The 18,201-nt window shown below is 42.6% G+C and overlaps 1 protein-coding gene across 1 annotated transcript in view; it reads left to right on the plus strand.

Annotated features, from left to right (window-relative positions):
• Window positions 1–17,466, plus strand: part of dph1 (diphthamide biosynthesis 1) — a 55,692-nt gene extending 38,226 nt beyond the window's left edge. Inside the window, exons 7-12 of the mRNA XM_022759773.1 lie at window positions 2,779–2,847; window positions 3,533–3,689; window positions 7,267–7,367; window positions 13,322–13,400; window positions 16,116–16,250; window positions 16,650–17,466. Of these exons, the coding sequence (XP_022615494.1) occupies window positions 2,779–2,847; window positions 3,533–3,689; window positions 7,267–7,367; window positions 13,322–13,400; window positions 16,116–16,250; window positions 16,650–16,730 (622 nt within the window). The 3' untranslated portion in view covers window positions 16,731–17,466. The remainder of the gene's footprint in view (window positions 1–2,778; window positions 2,848–3,532; window positions 3,690–7,266; window positions 7,368–13,321; window positions 13,401–16,115; window positions 16,251–16,649) is intronic.
• The last annotated feature ends 735 nt before the right edge of the window (window positions 17,467–18,201 follow it).

An 18,201-nucleotide genomic window follows, 5' to 3' on the forward strand; every position in this document is an offset into this window, starting at 1 on the left:
CTCACAGTTTCAACCCGGGCCCTGTCCTTTCTTTCTTCCTTTCAGTTAGTTAGAAGAGATATCCACATATCCAAAGACATCCAGCCTTGACTCATCTCGTCACTGCTCCCCTCCCCTCCAGTTAGCCACAATAATTATCCCTGCCATTGCCATCTCCCACCCATGTGACATGCGGATGGATCAGTATGACATCACACCAGTCACACCAGGCATACATACATGTGGCTAGCTGTGACAACCAGCCATGTCTGTGTGCTTCCGATCAGGCTTCTGTAATATCCAGCTGGATATAACAACCAGATGCTGATCCAGGATGGCAAGGCTAAAAATACCTTAACACTGTGCAAAGCAGTGAATTGTATGAAGCCAGTCAGACACGGCCACTTTGGGCTGTTTCAAAGCAACCAAAGCACATCCACATGCTCGCCAATTTTCCCATGTTTTAAAGAAATGTTTTCACAAAGTGTTCCACCTACTGTGACACGTACATGGTGAGAAGTGATAAACTGCAACATGTCACCGTTTGTCTGTAAATTAGTTTCATTGCCTGCTTTTTGCTTTTATTTTCCCCTTCATTTCCGATAAATGGAACAAAAAAAAAAAGATGTGTAGTAGTTGGTCGCTGCACGTGTCCTAACAGACTAGCTCTTCAGTGTTTTGACATCAACATAAATGCTGCGCATGTGAGACTTGTCAAAGTGATGCTTATCTCACTGTGCTGCAGGGAAGAGAGTGCTCTGTCAAAGTAACAGGTCCGTGCAACAAACAACACCTCCGCAGCCACTTTGTGTCTGTACATCTCACGCAGCTCTACAGTAGAGAGAATCTTATGCTTTACGGTGCATGGCGAGTTGAAGTAATTCCCCAGGTATAATTATGTCTAGGTGCTTCAGCCTGGTACGTCTGATCCACACACATCTGGTGGTAGTCCATGTGATTAAAATCTCCCAGTGCATGACATTAAAACGGCTACACGAGGGCAAGCTTTGCTATGTGCATAAGCCAGTCCCTGTGGGAGACAAAAGTGGTGTGCGTGTGTGTCTTTGTACATGTGAAGGAAGTGGAAGGGTTAGGGTACGCTTCACCTACTAATCCAATGTGCGTTGTCTTTGATGTGTGAGTCGAGGTGTGTAGGGGTGTGATGGGAGACAGAATCGATTAGCCTGCCTGAGAGTTGGTACGCTTCTCCCCTCCCATTCCTCCCTCTCTCTCACACTCTCTCTCTCTCACTCTGTGTCTCCACACATGCACATTCAGTATACTTGTATTCGTGTACATTACCTCAATGAATAACTGTTAAGGCATTGACACAATTGATTATCCAATATCTCTAACAAAAGCAGCACAGAACAAGCTTTTATTTAACCATTGCAGGGTTTTGTTCATCACCTTTAATAGTACAGTAAATTCATATTTAACATTGAGTTATATTACATTAATTAGGAATTAGTCAGTGCTCCAAAAATGTTACATGCACTGGTTGTAATTGCATTTTGCCTAAGCTTTGAACTACTTGAGCATTATGGAGAATGAGTAGTGGTCCATTAGTCTTTGAGGCTTTAGAAAAGGCCTGGTCTGCCTCGTTTTTATAATGAAGAAAAGTATTTTTAAAAGCTGAAAAGTGCATTGAAAAGAATTATAAGAAATGATCAGTCGACCATTTCTATCTGCCTGTTCTCTTGCTCTCTCCTCATGATAGAACAGTATGAAGATGTAAATGTGAAGATAGGGTGTTACATAACGCAAAGACGCGTAGCATTTACCATTAAAGCGACAGCACTTTTACAAAGAACAATAGAATATGGATGGAAGAACTGTGATCGTGGAGAGAGCTTGAGTCGAGCACAGCAGCCTCTTAAAGCTATAGAGGGCTGAGGACAGCCCTGGCTGAAGTGCAGCAGGCTTATTGTTGGGAACATAATTATATGAGGTCCTTGGATGTTGCTAAGCAAAGAGAAGCAGTGCAACAGAGGCTGTTCTCAGGTTCGTTTTGTGTTGTCGCTCAGTGTTATTTGTGATACACACAAGTACAGTGAGACAGACGTGTGCTTTGAAAGCACTGCTTTCACAAAGGCCCATTCACGCACACGAGATTTGTCTCCAGGTAGTGTATATGGCAAACCACCCACAGCCATTTCTAAGCTGCTCTAAACACTGACCAATTAGTGGGTTTAATTGCATTTCCTGTCTCAGTAGGCCTACCAAGGCTGTACAGTAATGAGTAGAGGTACCAACCTGAGCCCCCTCACACTAACAGCATGATTCTTCTCAGCCTGACCCTGAGATTGGGGGGTTATGTCAGTGTTCTGCCTGAGCTTGTGTTTTCAGGCGCCTACATGACTGTGTGTACTTATGGTTTTTGAACTCTGCCTCTGCTTGTGCTCTGGTGAATCCCCAGCACCAGACCCAGGGTTAATTGGAAGGGCGTGCATTCTCTGTAAACAGCATGCTCCAATCGTCGGGGTCATGTTCCTGGACAGCAGAGATGGGCAAGCCCTCTACCCCAGCCTTAGGCCTTCTGCCTGGTAACACTTTGGTCTATTGTTAAAAGGCTGCAGAGAGTAAATAGATAAGAGAGAGAGAGAGAGAGAGAGAGAGAGAGAGAGAGAGAGAGAGAGCGAGCGAGCTGGTGGAGAGAATAGGAAAATAATAGGCCAGTATTTAATATGATTACATATTGAACATTGACTGTCTAGTGCGGGTTTCCGTGGCACGAATTATGTTTCTTCGTTTCTTTTCTTTACTTCTAACACTGAATTGATTGATGTTTTTCTCTAGTTATCTGGGAGATGGAAGATTTCACCTGGAGTCGATCATGATAGCAAACCCAGACGTCCCTGCCTACAGGTATTGTGCTCTTTCCACCATTTGTCTTCAAATATTTTCATGTGTCTGTAATTTATATACTGACAGCATTAAGAAAATGTTAGCATTATATTTCTAATTTTATTTACACAACTAAATCATGTTAATGGAATAAAATAATCTGATTGCAAAAGGTAAACAAAGGAGAAAAGTAAACAATTTTACAAATAAAGATTTTAAAAGATATGTGAATACCCGTTAAGATGTTTTATAGATAGAGATGTTTTGTATCATGCCGACGGTCGTGATCACTCGCCATATTACAGTGTCATGATAACATTTTGTGAGTATGAAGTTCTGTTTTGATGAGGTCTTGTTTGCATGCAAAGTGAAATTGTGTTGTTATAGACATATGCACTGTCGCACAGATCACAGGTCTCTCTCATAAACAAGATTCTAATCTCAAGTGAACCCCTTGTACCGGAGAAAAGGAGATTAGATGCTCAGAAATACCTCCATTTTCTCAAGGATACACTGACTCCTGTCATACTCGATGGCTTTTCATGATTGGATTTTTTTCACCTTTTCTTGCATTTCTATCCTCAAGATAGATACCTGAACAATAGAGGCTAATGTGTATAATGAGGTTTGTGTCTGTTTATGTCTATGCAAACGTTCCATTCACATTTGTGTGTCTTTGCCTTTTTCTGTCTGTGTTTATTTGTAGATATGACCCCTACAGTAAGGTTTTCTCCAGGGAGTACTATGACCATGAGGCCATGCGTGCCTTAAGGCTCCAGGCTATTAACAACGCTCGTTCAGCCCAGAGGTGGGGCCTGATCTTGGGCACGCTAGGCCGGCAGGGCAGCCCCAAAGTGCTTGAGGTGAGTGTCTGCACCCTCCTTTCAACATGTCTACATGTCCTGAGGCCACTTATGCAATGGTTTGTAATATTTTTCAGTGTGAGTTTCTCTGACAAGTGATGTGTTGACATGAAGTACTAATAGGACTAGCAGTCTTCACACTGGGAGCTTGTTATTTCATATTTAGGATGATGCAGCCACACAGCCATAGAAAGTTGTAACCTTGATCCCACAGTTGGCCTCAAGGTTGGCTGTATTGCAGTGTTACTGCTAGGGATGTAAATTTTAAGCAATTCCTTGTTATCACTTTGGCGACATAAATGAGAAATAATCAACCATAGATAACAATTTAAAAGCTAAAAAGAATACAGCACAAAAATCCATGCTTTCCTTCAATGAAAGCTTTTTCAATTAATTGGCAATTTGAATCTTAAATCAAATTAATTAGAGAAATTCAATCACTCACAATTGGTGGTAAGGTTGTTATTCAGCAACCTGACAAACAGATTTCAAAGGTTAAGTGTAATGAGACTGGGATTCTTTCTCCCTTTTAAAACGTATACGATTTTGAATTAGACAACACTAATCATTCAAGGCTGTGGTCAAGGCTCTTTGTATATAAGTCACACTTTTACCAACTGTATCAACATTTGATATAAGTTGAAAACACTCACTTAGATAGAAATGATGGCCAGGGAATTCATAAATACTATGTATGTGCACACACTCACATGCTGGTCCATTAGGAGCAGACTCATAAATTCTAAACTCTAAGTCTTTGCAAGTACGTCTGAGGGTATCAATCGATTGACCAAGATGCCCTCTCTGGTCACTCCTAATCCACAGCTGCTCTTCCAGCTGCTTCCCTCTCCCGCTCTATATTGCTCTCTTTTTTTCTTTCTCCTTTGTTTGATGTACCCATACTTGAGTTTTCTGTGCTGTTGATTATTTGGCCTTGTCATGTCATCATGTCTGAAATGAATACACATTACATCATGGTAGAGTACATGGACTTCCACTTGAACCCTACATGTAAAAGGTTTAAAACCACATCACAGCTAGGTTTCATCAGTCTTTATACATCCTGATGCTCATATTGGTGCACGTCTCCTGTTTGTAAATACCCAGGCTTAAAAGACGAAGTTAGCATTGATATAAAAATGTCAGCCAGAGAGAGAAAAGTTTTACTTTAGGGTGGCAGGAGGTGATGGATTAAAAAAGGGGGATTTTAATAAAAAGACCCACCAGCTCTCCCATAGTGATCTGTCGAGATTAAGTGTAGTTTCAGATAACCTCTCAAGTAAGGGGACAGTACTTTCTGCGATAAGAGCACAGTTGTAGAAATGTCTCATGATAGTCCCAAGGACAGTGGATATCAGCAAATACTGGTACCTTTATCTCACCAAAGAGACATTTGTGAGATTTCTTAGCTGCTTCCTGTATCCCTGAATAACACCCCTCCAAAACTTCAAAAGCTGAGGACCAGAGTTCCCTGAACTGGCTAAACATTTATAACTTATTGATAAATTATATGAGGCCTGGTGTCTGGGCTTGTACCCGAGCGGCCTGATCCAGCTCAGCCTTAGGAAGTAAAGTAGGGACAGCTGTGGGCCCCCCACTATCTTCCAGGGTGGTGTAGGGGTCTAGTGCATTGTGAAATGCCAGGCAAAGCTGAGAGCTAAACCCTGGCTAGGAAAACTGGATGGTGGGATGTACAGTGCTACCTCTTTGAGGTACCAATCCAATATAGTTAGGCTCACCTCTACATATAGCCCCCAACTATGACACCGAAGTCCTGGCTAGACCCTCCTTTTCCAGTGTTGCTTCAAGTGAAAGATGCCAGAAGGGTGTCAGAACCCGCTTAGAACCACTATTTTCCCCTATTGAAAAAGTTTGTCACATCTTACAACTGTGTCATGGAGGGCAAGGCTCTGACTGGCGTTTGTTCAGTCAGTTGTTGAACCTCAGTTTCAGAAGGACCAAAGTGTACTCCCTGTTGTTTGTCAAGCAATGGACCAGTTCTTTCACTTGCCAGGAAGGGTCATGGGAGTTTTTTTTTTGGACTTATGGTTTATGATTGTACCCCTCATGATGTTGTGTGGGGTACTTCAAGAATACAGTGAGAGGTGTGTTGTATACTCAGCAACAATCAAAGTGTGTTCTCAGTGGGGGTGGGTTTTGCTTTGTTACCAATTGCATGATCTTTATGGACAGAATTTCCAGGTACACCCAAGAGGTAGAGAAACACCAATTTGTTGTTTGTGTCCTCAGGACTGAATCTTTGCTGATGGTGTAGTTCTGTTCGCTTCATCAGCCTCTGACCTCCAACACTCATTGTAGCAATTTACAGCTGAATGTGAAGTGATTGTGAGAGTCAGCTCTTCCAAGTCTGAGGGTGTTTTAGTCAGCAGGAAAAAACTGGATACCAGACTTTAGATTGGGAACGAATTGCTGTCAACAGTGAACGAGTTCAAGTATCACTTGGTCTTATTAGTTTATTCGTCTAAGATGTCCTATGAGAATGACAGGGGGAATGGTTCAGTGACGGGAATAATGTGGCCATTGTGCTGGACATCCATGAAGAGGGAGTCTGAAGCAAAAGTGCGTGATCTGAACTCTTGCCCTCTTCAGTTTTGAGCTCTGGGCAAAGACTGAAAGAATGCAATTGTGGCTGTGAGCACCTAAACTGAGTTCCCTTCTGTGTGTCTGGGCTCATAGTTGTAGGTTTAGGAGACTGAACATCCGGAGGATGAGTAGAACTGCTGCTCCTTTGGGAACCTAATCCAGATGCTCCTCTGTGGAGGCTTTTGGCCAGAGCCAAATGGACAGAGGAAGCCCCAGAATATGTTGGAGGGATTACATATCCCAATTTGGCCTGAGAATGCCAGGAGGAGCTAGAGGACATGGCTGAGGAGACAGATTTGTATGTTACCTTCCTTACCTTGCTCTCAGCACAATGTGGACTTGGAAAAGCAGCAAAAAATGGATGGATGGGCATATGAGGCTTCAGAAACTGACAGCTGGATAAAATAGTCTTTCTGTTAAGATTGACAATAGAGGAAAAACCTTGGGAGTACCTTAGATTGGACTGCTTAAAAGATTGTGTCTGTGTGGGTGGAAGTCATGGGCTATGCAACTTATGATTTGTTACGGTGGAGTTTCACAACACAAGAGAGAATTGTGTTTGATGTGTGGATCGCAAACCATTTCCATTGGTCTTTTATGCCTCCATGCCAGTGATAGCCAGGGCCGCAGGCATTATGTTTTTTTGTGTTGCCATAATCTTACTTCTGTCCATCCCATTCTGGTGAACATGATATCCCATTTTTTGGCCATAGCTCACAAATTCATACGCTAATTATGACGCAATCTAACACAAAAATCTAAGAGGATAAAATGATGATGTGATGACATTTTATATCCAAATGGTCAAGGGTCAACTTCACTGTGACATAATGTTCTGCAAATACACTTCTGTCCATTATTCAGTGCTGTAGCTCTGGAGGGAGAGATTGTGTCCATATTTCCTGCATGTTGGCCGGTTGGCTGAGGCATACAACCGTGAGGTGGTAATTCTAGTTCTTCTTTCTCTTCCTAGCACCTGGAGTCAAGGCTTCAGTCTCTGGGCAAGAACTTCACTCGAGTTCTCCTGTCTGAGATTTTCCCCAGCAAGCTGGATCTTATGCAGGATATAGATGCGTGAGTATTAAGATACACACTAAGACACACCCAATTGAGTCCATGTGCTATTCATTGTGTAACAACTGCTTGGCCATGGTAGATGAAGTAAAAACGATGACCCATATACTCCTCGCCGAGCAGACGCCAACCCAAATGTTGTGAACTCAGTTTTCGCTACATAACGTGAATGCAGAAAACAAATCAAGCAGCTTGTTTAGGTTGTGTTTGTGGCTGGTTTGAAGCTGATCTAGTTGCTTGCAAAGACATTTTGGTCTATTAGCCATTACAATACCCCCGATGCACAGTGCATGAGGCATTGCGGGGCAAAGCAGCTTCCTTACGCAGCAAAAAGAAAAAGAAGATTTTATTTTTGTTTCTGTAAAGACTTGAAGATCCTCTTATACATGTATTTGATAGGTTTTCCATGTCCAAATGCCAAAGCTTCCTGCAACATAAAAGTTGAGATTACTTTCATTGTCTTGCACATGTCACCAAAACACTTTCTCCTTTTGCTCACTGTTTTCTTCATTTCTTACTTCTTAATCACCGTTGTGTGTCTTTGTTTTATAGAACTGGTGATTTATCTTTCAAAACACCAGACCCCAGCACAGCTATTACAATCAACAGCAAGTAGTCACCCAAAAGTTATAATCAACAACATTTGAAATGTATTCTGTAAGCATCATTGCACACATAATTGGGGAGTCAGCATAATTTGCCAGTGCACACTATAACAAGGAGCTGGCAAACAGTAGTCTAGAGTCTACAGCTTCATAAACAAAATTGGCATTCATGCCTCGGTCAGACTCCATAGTTTTGCCTTCGTAGCAAAAACAAATAGTCCAGCGTAATGAACTTGGGATGCTTGATACAGTTTCCTCATCTTTGACACACAGGGCATAGAAAGAAGAATTTTATACATGAATAATCTATTAAAGTGCTTACTTTTCACTCTGTACTTTTGCAATAAGGTCAGAGTATGATATAAACCAAAAAAAATAAAAAATTAGCCTTGCCCTTGGCTCCAGATGGCTTATTATTTATTTATTTTACCTTTAGGTTCCAAATTCTGTTTAATCATCTTACCAGAGTCTAAAAATATGTTGCCTTACCTGAAACCAAGGAAACTGTGAACTCATCACACATAATAAACACTTTCACTCATTCCCTCATAAACAATGAAACTATTGGTGAAGTGGGAGGCTATTGATGCACATGTGGTTCTTGTCATTAATACATGTTCTTTATAAAGACAGTGGCCAGGGAAATGTGTTCTGCCATTTAACACTGTTTCCCAGCCCAGCAACACCCATTAATGTATTTGAAAAATAAACTCCTCGGGGCGACCTGGTAGCCAAATGGTTAGGGCACATACAACGTGGGCTCGTATGCCTGGAGCTGTGAGTCCGCGGTTCAAATCCCATCCAGCCTCCCCTGCTCTCTCCTTGAATATCCTGTCAGTCTCTGTGGGTCCTATCAAATAAAGGCATAAAATGGCCAAAAAAAACAATAATAATAATAATGATAATAACAATCAACTCCTCAGGTTTCTCAATGAAGTATCAAGTGCTCAGACTTCAAGGTGCAGTTCCTCTGATTTGTCTGACTTCCAGCCGGAATGACCAAAGGTGAAGATGGATTAGGGGTTAGTGACACACTGATGTGCAACAGCTCCAATCACAGTCACGCGGGCACAGGCACTCACACAGTCACACACGCGCTCCTCACACTCCCTCAGATTGGCCTCTCGCTGGGGAGTAATGAGAGGTGTGATGTGTGAGGGAGGAGTGGGTGAGAGAGGGACAGAAGGTCTGAGAGTGAGTCGGAGAGGGAGGGAGGGAGAGAGAGAGAGATGCAGAGGTAGTTGAGGGGGCTGTGTTTGGAAAGAGAGCGATCACGGAAAATGTTTTTTTTTTCTTTGTTTTTTGGCTCTCCTCCTCAGACTGATGTATGAGTGTAACTTGAAAATTATGTAAGTCAGGCACGATTCACCGAACCAAAACAAACCCTCATTACAGACAAAGAGCTTTTCAACAAGGTCTGTTTCAGCAGCATCTATGGTATTGATGTCAAGAAAACCAAAGTGTTTGAATACAAAATTAAGGCCTGTTGTATAAATATATATCAGATGGGAATACACTATATGCTTCTATACTGAGTTGCCAGTTTATTAGGTACACCTAGCTAACTAATTTTCACGTAACAAATCCTATATAATGAGATTTTTCTAAGATTTAGTCTTCCTGTATTTATACAAATGGGGTGTACAAAAAAAATTGAAACATCTCTCAGTTTAACAGAACATAATTAAGTAACACCCTCCAAAATTACCATACATTTGAATTAACACCTCTCTAAAACAGAATTAGAAACAAAGCTGAACATAGGTAGAATCTATTGCAGGGCTGTTGTATTAGACAGCATTAGTTTTAGCTAGGTGTACCTAATAAATTGGCAACTGATTCTAATTGTTCTTTGTACTACTGAAGACTAAGGCTTGTAATCATTTGAGGATTTTCAGTACTAGTGCCAACACAATACCTCCTCAAAGAATAAGACCTTCAATAATCGGAGCAGGCATTTGATGCCAGCTTTTAGTCACTGACAGTTTTGATACTTGATGCTCTGGTCAATACCAAAAAAGTATTAAAGTTCAATTTCCTGCTTTATTTGAGACCATTACATGTATTCATCGTAATGGTGTTTTTGTCAGTGTAATGTGTTTGAAAAAAAAAATGTTTTAGTGTTCCTTAATGAGTCTAGGCTAGATGAAAGTGGAAAATGAAGGTTCATTTTGGAAGACATGACACACTGACAACATTGTTTACATCATTAATCACAGATTCTTATTTAGAGTGAAATTAGACAGCATCGAGTGGATGTCTCCTGCTAATATTTTGGTATTTTGGTATTTTGTTATTTATCAGCCATTTTATTTTCTCTCTTTTTCTTCTGTTTTTCTCCCTCACTGCTCAGAAGAGTTTGTAAGAACACGGGTATCCTACATGAGGCTACAATAGACATTACAAACCACCAGGTGGTTGAAGCTGTGTTGGATCCGGCTGAAGGAGGAATAGAAGAGAGAGAGAGACAGAGAGATTGAGCAATAGACGATGGGGTGGTAAAGGACGCATTAGTGCTCAGCACTAGCGGACACGGCACACTGTACAGAGCCCACCCCCAGGCTTTCTCTGTCATTAGACACACACATGCTCACTCATATAAAGAGAGAGGCGCCATTAGCATATGCTCTTAAGTGTGTAATTAGGCTGTCCCCAAGCAGGTTTTAAACTATTGTACAGATATCTCCACACCACACACACTTATCTCAACTAGACCGCAAATACCACCCAGTGCATCACAGCCTTTTATCTTTCTGTTTGAATTTTAATTTTTGACTCTATTGGAATTAAATTGTTTGTTTTAATTGAATTGAATTTGCAGTTAAAGGTGAAAACTTTCCATTTTCCTGCCGAGCTGAAAGGTTAATTGTTCTTGCTTTTGGCGGTTCAAGAATGTGAGTGTAATTGAAGCAAAGCCACGCAGGTGGAGGTCATCCTAACAGTGTCAGGGTGCAATGGGCCAACGCAGTTAATGTGGCGAAGCTTGGGCTCACATTGCATAGTAGCACTAAATGTCATGCGATCTTACCTTTTATATGTCGCAGCAGAGCCCTCACTAGCCCTGCATCCTGCTTGTTTAATCCTTATACGTGTTGTGGGTTTGTATTTTCAGTAGAAGTAAGTACAGTAAGTAAACACATTCTTTAGAGAGGGACTGAGCAGACAAGATTTATATCAAAGTTTTGTTCATTTATTCTTTTTTATTCAGTTAATCTTTGCCTAGTAATGTTCTTAAGTTGTGGAACAAGGCTCAGCTACCAGAGACAAACCCCCACCTTTTACCTGTGTCTGTACACCTCTCTCCTTCTTTCCTCCAGCTTTCGCTTTGTTTCACTGCACCCCTTGCTGTGTGTTCTCCCTTCTGTGCTGGCTAGATTGAAGGCCAGATAAGGGCTGGAAATACAATTTGGGCTGCATTCAGGGGGCAATACCTGGCATGGTACCATGTATTTTACTGAACTGCACCGTTCAGTCAGTCCCTGTGCTAATATTAGAAAAGTCCCCTCTGGCTCTATGTGCCAATCAACTATCTGCTGCTCAGGAGGGATCCTCTCTGCCTTCCCTTTCATGCTTTCTGTCTTACTTTCCTCTCAGTGCTAGCCCCAAGGATTTCATTTAAAGAGTCTTGGTGTCCTTATTAATCACCCTCCTGCTTTTAGCCACTCCCAGCGTTCTTTTCACTTCATACAACAGCAGAGGCTCACATACATGTGCACACACATGCAAACTGTCAGACTTCTCCTCCTGTAATTAGTCCCTTCTCTGTGTGTACAAGCTAAGGCGGTTTTGATACAGTGTTTGGCTACGAAACAGGCTCCAGTTATGAAAAGAAGCTGATGGACTTAAAGGTCATATTTCTCCATCTAAACTCAGCAAACTTAGGTCTGAGGAGATTGGTTCTTTGTACAAATATCTCTGACTCAGCTGGCTCTCAAATTAGTAGGATGAATAAGAATTCACCCTTTTTTTTTTCTTTTTTTTTTTTTTCTAAAGTGTTATTTGAAAATGAGAAAATGCCATGCGTTTGCCCAGAGGGGGTGGAATATTTCTGTGACAGAAAGAGGAGTAGAGCGAAAGTCAACGGTGCAATCAATTCTGCAGTTGAGAAACTGTGTGAAAGTTGGCAAATGAAGAATAGACAGATGGGGGGATGTGACGCAGTAGACATGAAAGTATTCAAGCGATTATTGCAAAAGTTGTTTTGTTTTTTTTTTTGTCTTTCATGTGTTTTCCATCTATGCCTCTGTACTCGCCTGTACTCCTTTGCTTTAATCGCAAGCAGGTATATTCTTATTGACATTTACCTACATCTAGCGTTATCTCCGGGGCTTTTATATGCACTGCAGCTAAGTTCATATCTGTCAATATTCCTGATGGAGCTCCATCATTAGGATTAGGGACAAGGGAGGGTCTGCTCCCTCCATGGAGATGGAGCTGTGGATAGCATTGATCTGTGAAAGCTAACCCCTGTAGTCCCGGCCGATTCTCTCGTCTCCATTTTCCCATTGTTCATTTTTCCCTCCAGCTGTTTACATCCACGCCCTCCTCATCCCGCTCTCATGCATTTTCCAGAATAAACACTTCTCTCCCTGCCAATCTTCCTCTTCTCTTCTGCCTCTGTTCTCTCCTCTCTTCTTGCCTGTGCGTCTTTACCCCCCCCCCAACCACCACCACCACCCCACTCCCTCTGTTTTTCATCTTCATTGCTCTCTTTCTCCCTATCGCTGTGTATCTGTGTCCTCTCTTTTTTTCTCACCCCCTCCCCATCTCTTTTATACACTCCCCCCATTACCCCCCACTCCCACCAACCCCACCACCCCACCACCCTGTCTGCCAGCTATGTAGGCTACCTCCGTGGAGACCGGGCTGGTGCGGCTTTTTTATTCACACTCACCTATCCTCTCCCTCTTTTCTTTTCGCTGCATTTCTTCTCTTTTCACCTCTGTTCACTTCTTTCCCTGTTTTTTCTGTTTATGCCTCCTGCAACCAAGTCGTCGTCGCCCCCCCACCCCCGCTTTTCCACCACCACCACTACCACAAAACCTTCCTCCGTCTCTCCCGACTCCCTCTTTCACTGGCTAGCTATGCATTCAGACAGTGTAGTGTGGCTGTCTTTAGAGCTGTTGCAAATCAGGACAGATCTCTCCAACAGATGCTGGAGATCAGGTGGAGGGAGGCTCCCTCCCTGCACAACCCATTGCATCACATATCCACATGCAGCATGGAGTCGCAGATGTGCCCTGCCTGTCTAATAGGATCTTGGGCTCTCACCCTCTCTGACTGCTTCTGTTTTACGCACACATTTGTACTCAGTCATGGATGTATATTTGTACCTTGTCTCTCCTACAGGTGGGTCCAGATTGCTTGTCCACGCCTGTCTATCGATTGGGGCAAAGCCTTCTCCAAACCCCTGCTGTCTCCATATGAGGTAAACATGCACCTTATAGTCTGTTAGTGAGATCACAGCTGTCACTCAGGGGGCTCATGAATTACACACACACACACACACACACACACACACACACACACACACACACACACACACACGCACAGAGAAACCTTTCTGCCAGTACACAGACCCCTTGGCAGATGTCCTGCTGAAGCCTTCAAAGTACAGAAGATAGGGGAGCTACTACAATGTTACAGTATGGGAACGTGTTTGAAAGGGTGGTGAATTTGTATAGGACTCATTAAGGCCTGCTTGTGCTGGAGATGGAATAGCACACCTCTTCCTCCTCCTCCTCCTCCTCCTCCTTTCTCTCCCTCTCTCCCCAGCTATAGAGCACACCAGCACACATACACATAAGACCAGCATCAGCAGCAGACTAGCCCCCCCTACTGGCTAAAGGAATACACAGTCCCTCCCCTCCTGCAGCTGTCTTGTTTTTCTAAAGGGAGAGAGATAGATCGGACAGCAACCCATAAAGATCCATTTCAAAGCAAGTGTTTGTTTGTGTGCCGCTGCAGCTGGTGTAGCAAGGCTGCAAAAAAAAAAAAAAAAAGAAAAAAAAAGGCTTGCTTTGTGATGGGTTTGGCAGTTATGTGCTATTATGTGACTTGGCTGCTTAGCATTTGATGTCAACTATTAATTCATTCAGTGATTTTCCTCAAAGATATGCCACTGATTTGGATCCTTGTGAAATGGATGCGAGGGGAATTGCTGTCTTGAATATTGGGTTTTGATTTGAAATGGTTGCTGTTTTTCTCCACTGCTTGTGCTGCACTTATGTTTCAGAACGAGGCCGTTAAGAATAATGATAGCATTCACCTTAGAGGAGAAAGTGATGATTGTTTTGTATTGCTTTTGACTGATGTCTATAACGGTGCATTTGTAGTCTGAAATTCGCCCTGCTGTAATGAGGAAAGCGGCAATCTGTTTTCTTAAGCCGTTTGTGTTACAGCTCACGTTGCTCTCCCCAGCAGCTATTTGGGTACAATGTCTGTACATTTAAATAATTTGCAGCTGCACTTGTGTCTAAACATGTGTGCTTGTGTGCGGTTGTGATAAGTCTTAATTCACCGCCATCTCGTACCTATGAGTGTTATAGGTCTCAGTGCACTGTGCTTTTTCCACTGTGGCATTTAGAATGAAGATGAAGAGGAGCAAGATGGGAGGATGGGGTAAGCAAGGAGAAGAGGGGAGGAGAGGGGTGGGAGGTGGGGGTGGGGGGGCAGCAGCAGCATTTATTTTCAGTGCGTCTCATGTTATATTTATAGTCAATAAGACACACTTGGCTCTCCTGTCAGAGCAGGGATTAGCAAGAGAAGCTAGCTTCCACAGAGAGAGGCAGTTGGTGTGAGAGGGGAGAGGAGGAGAGCAGTGGGTAAAAGCTGGGGAAATGAGAGACGGGTGGAATAAGGGCAGATGAGAGCAGAAAATGAAGAGGACTCTAGCAGAAAGATGTCTGGGGAAAGGAAAGGCAAAAAATAAGACAATAAAAGATTTATTCCAGTATACAGTTTGTTTGTTTAGGAGTAAATACTATGGGATTTGGTTGACCCATATATTGAATTTTTAATTGATGGATCTGAAGGAAGCATGTTCGGGTATTATTTTTGTCAATCCTGAAAGACACATACACAGAAATCAGATCTCTGCTACATTTTGCCTTTTATATAAGACTTTATACATAGTGTGTGACAAAACCTTGGAAAACTTATAAAAAAAAAGAAGCTTCATTTCCAGTTCCTCTATGGAGCAAGAAAATTCATATCTGTGTTTCTACTGCTGTTGCTTTTATCCTTTCATGCTGCTTGTTCATATGAAGGTATGAAACCACATTTAAAGGGAGTGTTGTATTCCTGTGTCTGTTTAAAGATGCAGCCACCGTGTAAGAGAACACTATCCTGTCAACGTTGGTACACACCATACTAACAAAATAAACTACGGTAGCTGCACACAAGCTGTGTAACAGTGATGAATTATGTCCCACTAGAACAGCAATTTCATCACTTTGAAGCTGCGTTTTTTTTTTTTTATGTTTCCTTTGAACTAAATTCTCTAATGGGTCAAATGGCTGTTTTTTTTATGATATTAATATGACTTGTTTTCCTCATCATCATGTTTCCATACATTATCTAAATAATCCCAAACATTATATGAAGCTGAAGGGAGGGGTCCTGGCATCTAAATAGTTTGAAAGATGGATGATTCGTTGGATAAATGAATAAATGAACGATTGCATGATTTGTTCTTTCATGCAACATCCGTGTTTATTTATCTGCTCAGTCATTCAGCTGCTCTCCTTTCTTTCATTCACAATCGGTATTCACAGGCGCCTCTCTTCCATATGGAGCAGTCTGCACTTATGTCACAGCACTGTCATGCCAGTACTGTTGCTCTCCTCTAGCAGCTGTTGAGTCGTGCAGTGCAGCTGCATAGGGATAACATGACAACTCTTCCTGTTATCCAAGCTTAATATTATGACACCTGTCTTGTCTGTACAGTCAGTCTGTTGTGTCTTCTCATCACTCTGCGGTTTTCTTGCAGCTGGTTTGCCCAAAAACTGCAAATCCAGGACATGATAACAGGAGGGGTTGTGTACTGTAGCATCTCCTAGGGTGCTGGAATTGCAATTTTAGCTAGTCATCTTTCTTGTTCTTTTTCATTTTTTACATGATTTGTCATCTGTCTGTCTCTCAGGCAGCTGTGGCTTTACAGGAAGTAGGCTGGAAGGAAGTCTACCCCATGGACTTCTACTCCAATCAGAGCCTGGGGCCGTGGGCGCCCAACCACCCTGACAACCAACCTGTGCGGCCCACTCGCAGACAAGCCCAGGTGAGCAGGGGTGGGAGATAAAAGAATGAATGACAGGGGAGGGAGAGGAGAGGAAGAAGGGAGGGGGGAGGAAGAAGCTGGTAAAGAGTGTTCAGCATGTGTTCGATGGCTTTTATCAGTACATCACCACACTGACACCCAGTGGTACAATGACAGTAGGACATGTATCTGGACATCTGTCTGAAAGGCGTGGTTATGACCTTGACCTTGATGTGTGCATCATAAAATGTCTCATTTATTTAAAAAAATTTAAAAAAGACTGTTGTTAGATATTCAGTTAATTGCTGCTTTGTGGATTCACCCAACAATAACCATATTGCTCCATATTACCACTAATCTGTCTGAGGTAGGTACTGTCACTATTCCAAGTGTTAATGCTATCCCACTGCCTGCCTGCAGAAGCCAGGCTCAGAGCCAGCTCTTCCTACCAAGCAGTGTGGGCAGACCCAGTGCACCCCCTGTGGCTGTCAAGGGAAGTGACACATCGTGACCAGCGCCGTCTTTGACTCGTCCCGTGCCTGTGGGTGCCTTTGTCTCTGTTAATGGCTGGAGGGAGGTCAGACCAGAGGGGGAGAGAGGGTATTTGTCCACACAGTCTATCAGCAAGCAGAGCTAAACCAGAGGAGCCCTCGGCCGCTCCTCAAATGGATTACTAGCCATAAATAATCTCTCATTTTACAGCACAGCAGATCAAACCAAATTCATTGCTCTTATTCACATTTTTTGGCATTCATTCTGAGCTCAAAATACACGCAACAGAGAGAATAGCTTTTGTGTTTGAGCTCACACATGTTCATGTGAATCAAATTTCCACGAAGGCGCTGCTCTCTGCTGTGCTAAGAAAGGAATTCTTCCTGCACAGGGAGGAAATGTGTGGGCCTTTCTTTTATTCAGACACGGCTTTCGTGATTGTTAGAGAGACAGAGCGTGCAAGATGACCTTGAACAAGTTGTATGGAATTAAAGTGTCTGTTAATGTGGGTGGCTTTAGTCAAATGCAATCCACTTGTCCTTGGATAAAGCACTGTATGTTGATGGACACTTGAAATAAGTTTCCCTTCATGCTGTATTTCAAAGAGAGTCATAGACATATTGTATGAAGCACTTTATTTGATGTACTCTGCTGAAATTTTGGTAGTAAAAATGTGATAGATTATGACATGACCTTGTTTCTCTTTCTTGCTTTTCTAGTCAAATTCTGAAACAATAAATCAGAAATGGAATCCTGCTTCTCGTCTGAGTGTTTTTTGATAAAGGCGGTGCCATGCTGAAGCCATGAGCCTGTTCTTAAAGGCTGAGGAGTGTGAGTTCCTAGATGCGTGCAGTGCTAGTCACGACTGCTCTCCTTCCTCATTATTTATTGATGGTGGAGTCTGTCAATAAATAAATAAATAAATAAAACACACTATTGCTGTTTGGCTACCACTGAAGAAAACCAACAGCAACACACCACGGCCTCAGCTGATCCCGAGAACTTGCCAACCTTCCCCAGGTTGCAGCACGTTGTCTCAGGTGGGTGTGATCTTCTGTGAGTTTTGTTGTTTACCTACAAACTACTAGGCTTCTCCAGGCAGATCCTCTCTCTTACTCTCCACCATCGTATCTCCTTGGCAACAGAGGCCAATATGATACAGCCCGTCCCGCAAGACGTCCGTCTCATGGTGTTTCTCGCGTGTCCAACTTGTGGCTCTGATTTTGAAGAGCTCAGTGTTTGCTACAGTACAGTGTGTGATGCACGGCGGTGGAGAATACATCACTGGGCAGCAAAGCTCTCTATCTCCCAGCTGATGTTTGATTTATTTTTTGGTGCACTAGTTTAGGTGGAAAGTGGGGAGAAGTTTAATAAATCCCCTTTTCTCTCCATCTAGAGAGTGCAGGTTTTTTAATCTCACAGCATAAAGATTTGTTTTAAATATTAACTACTGATTCGAACATCAGTACAAAACTGAAAA

This window comes from Seriola dumerili, unplaced genomic scaffold, assembly GCF_002260705.1.
Source record: "Seriola dumerili isolate Sdu_G_001 unplaced genomic scaffold, Sdu_1.0 BDQW01000330.1, whole genome shotgun sequence".
Lineage (NCBI taxonomy): Eukaryota > Metazoa > Chordata > Actinopteri > Carangiformes > Carangidae > Seriola > Seriola dumerili.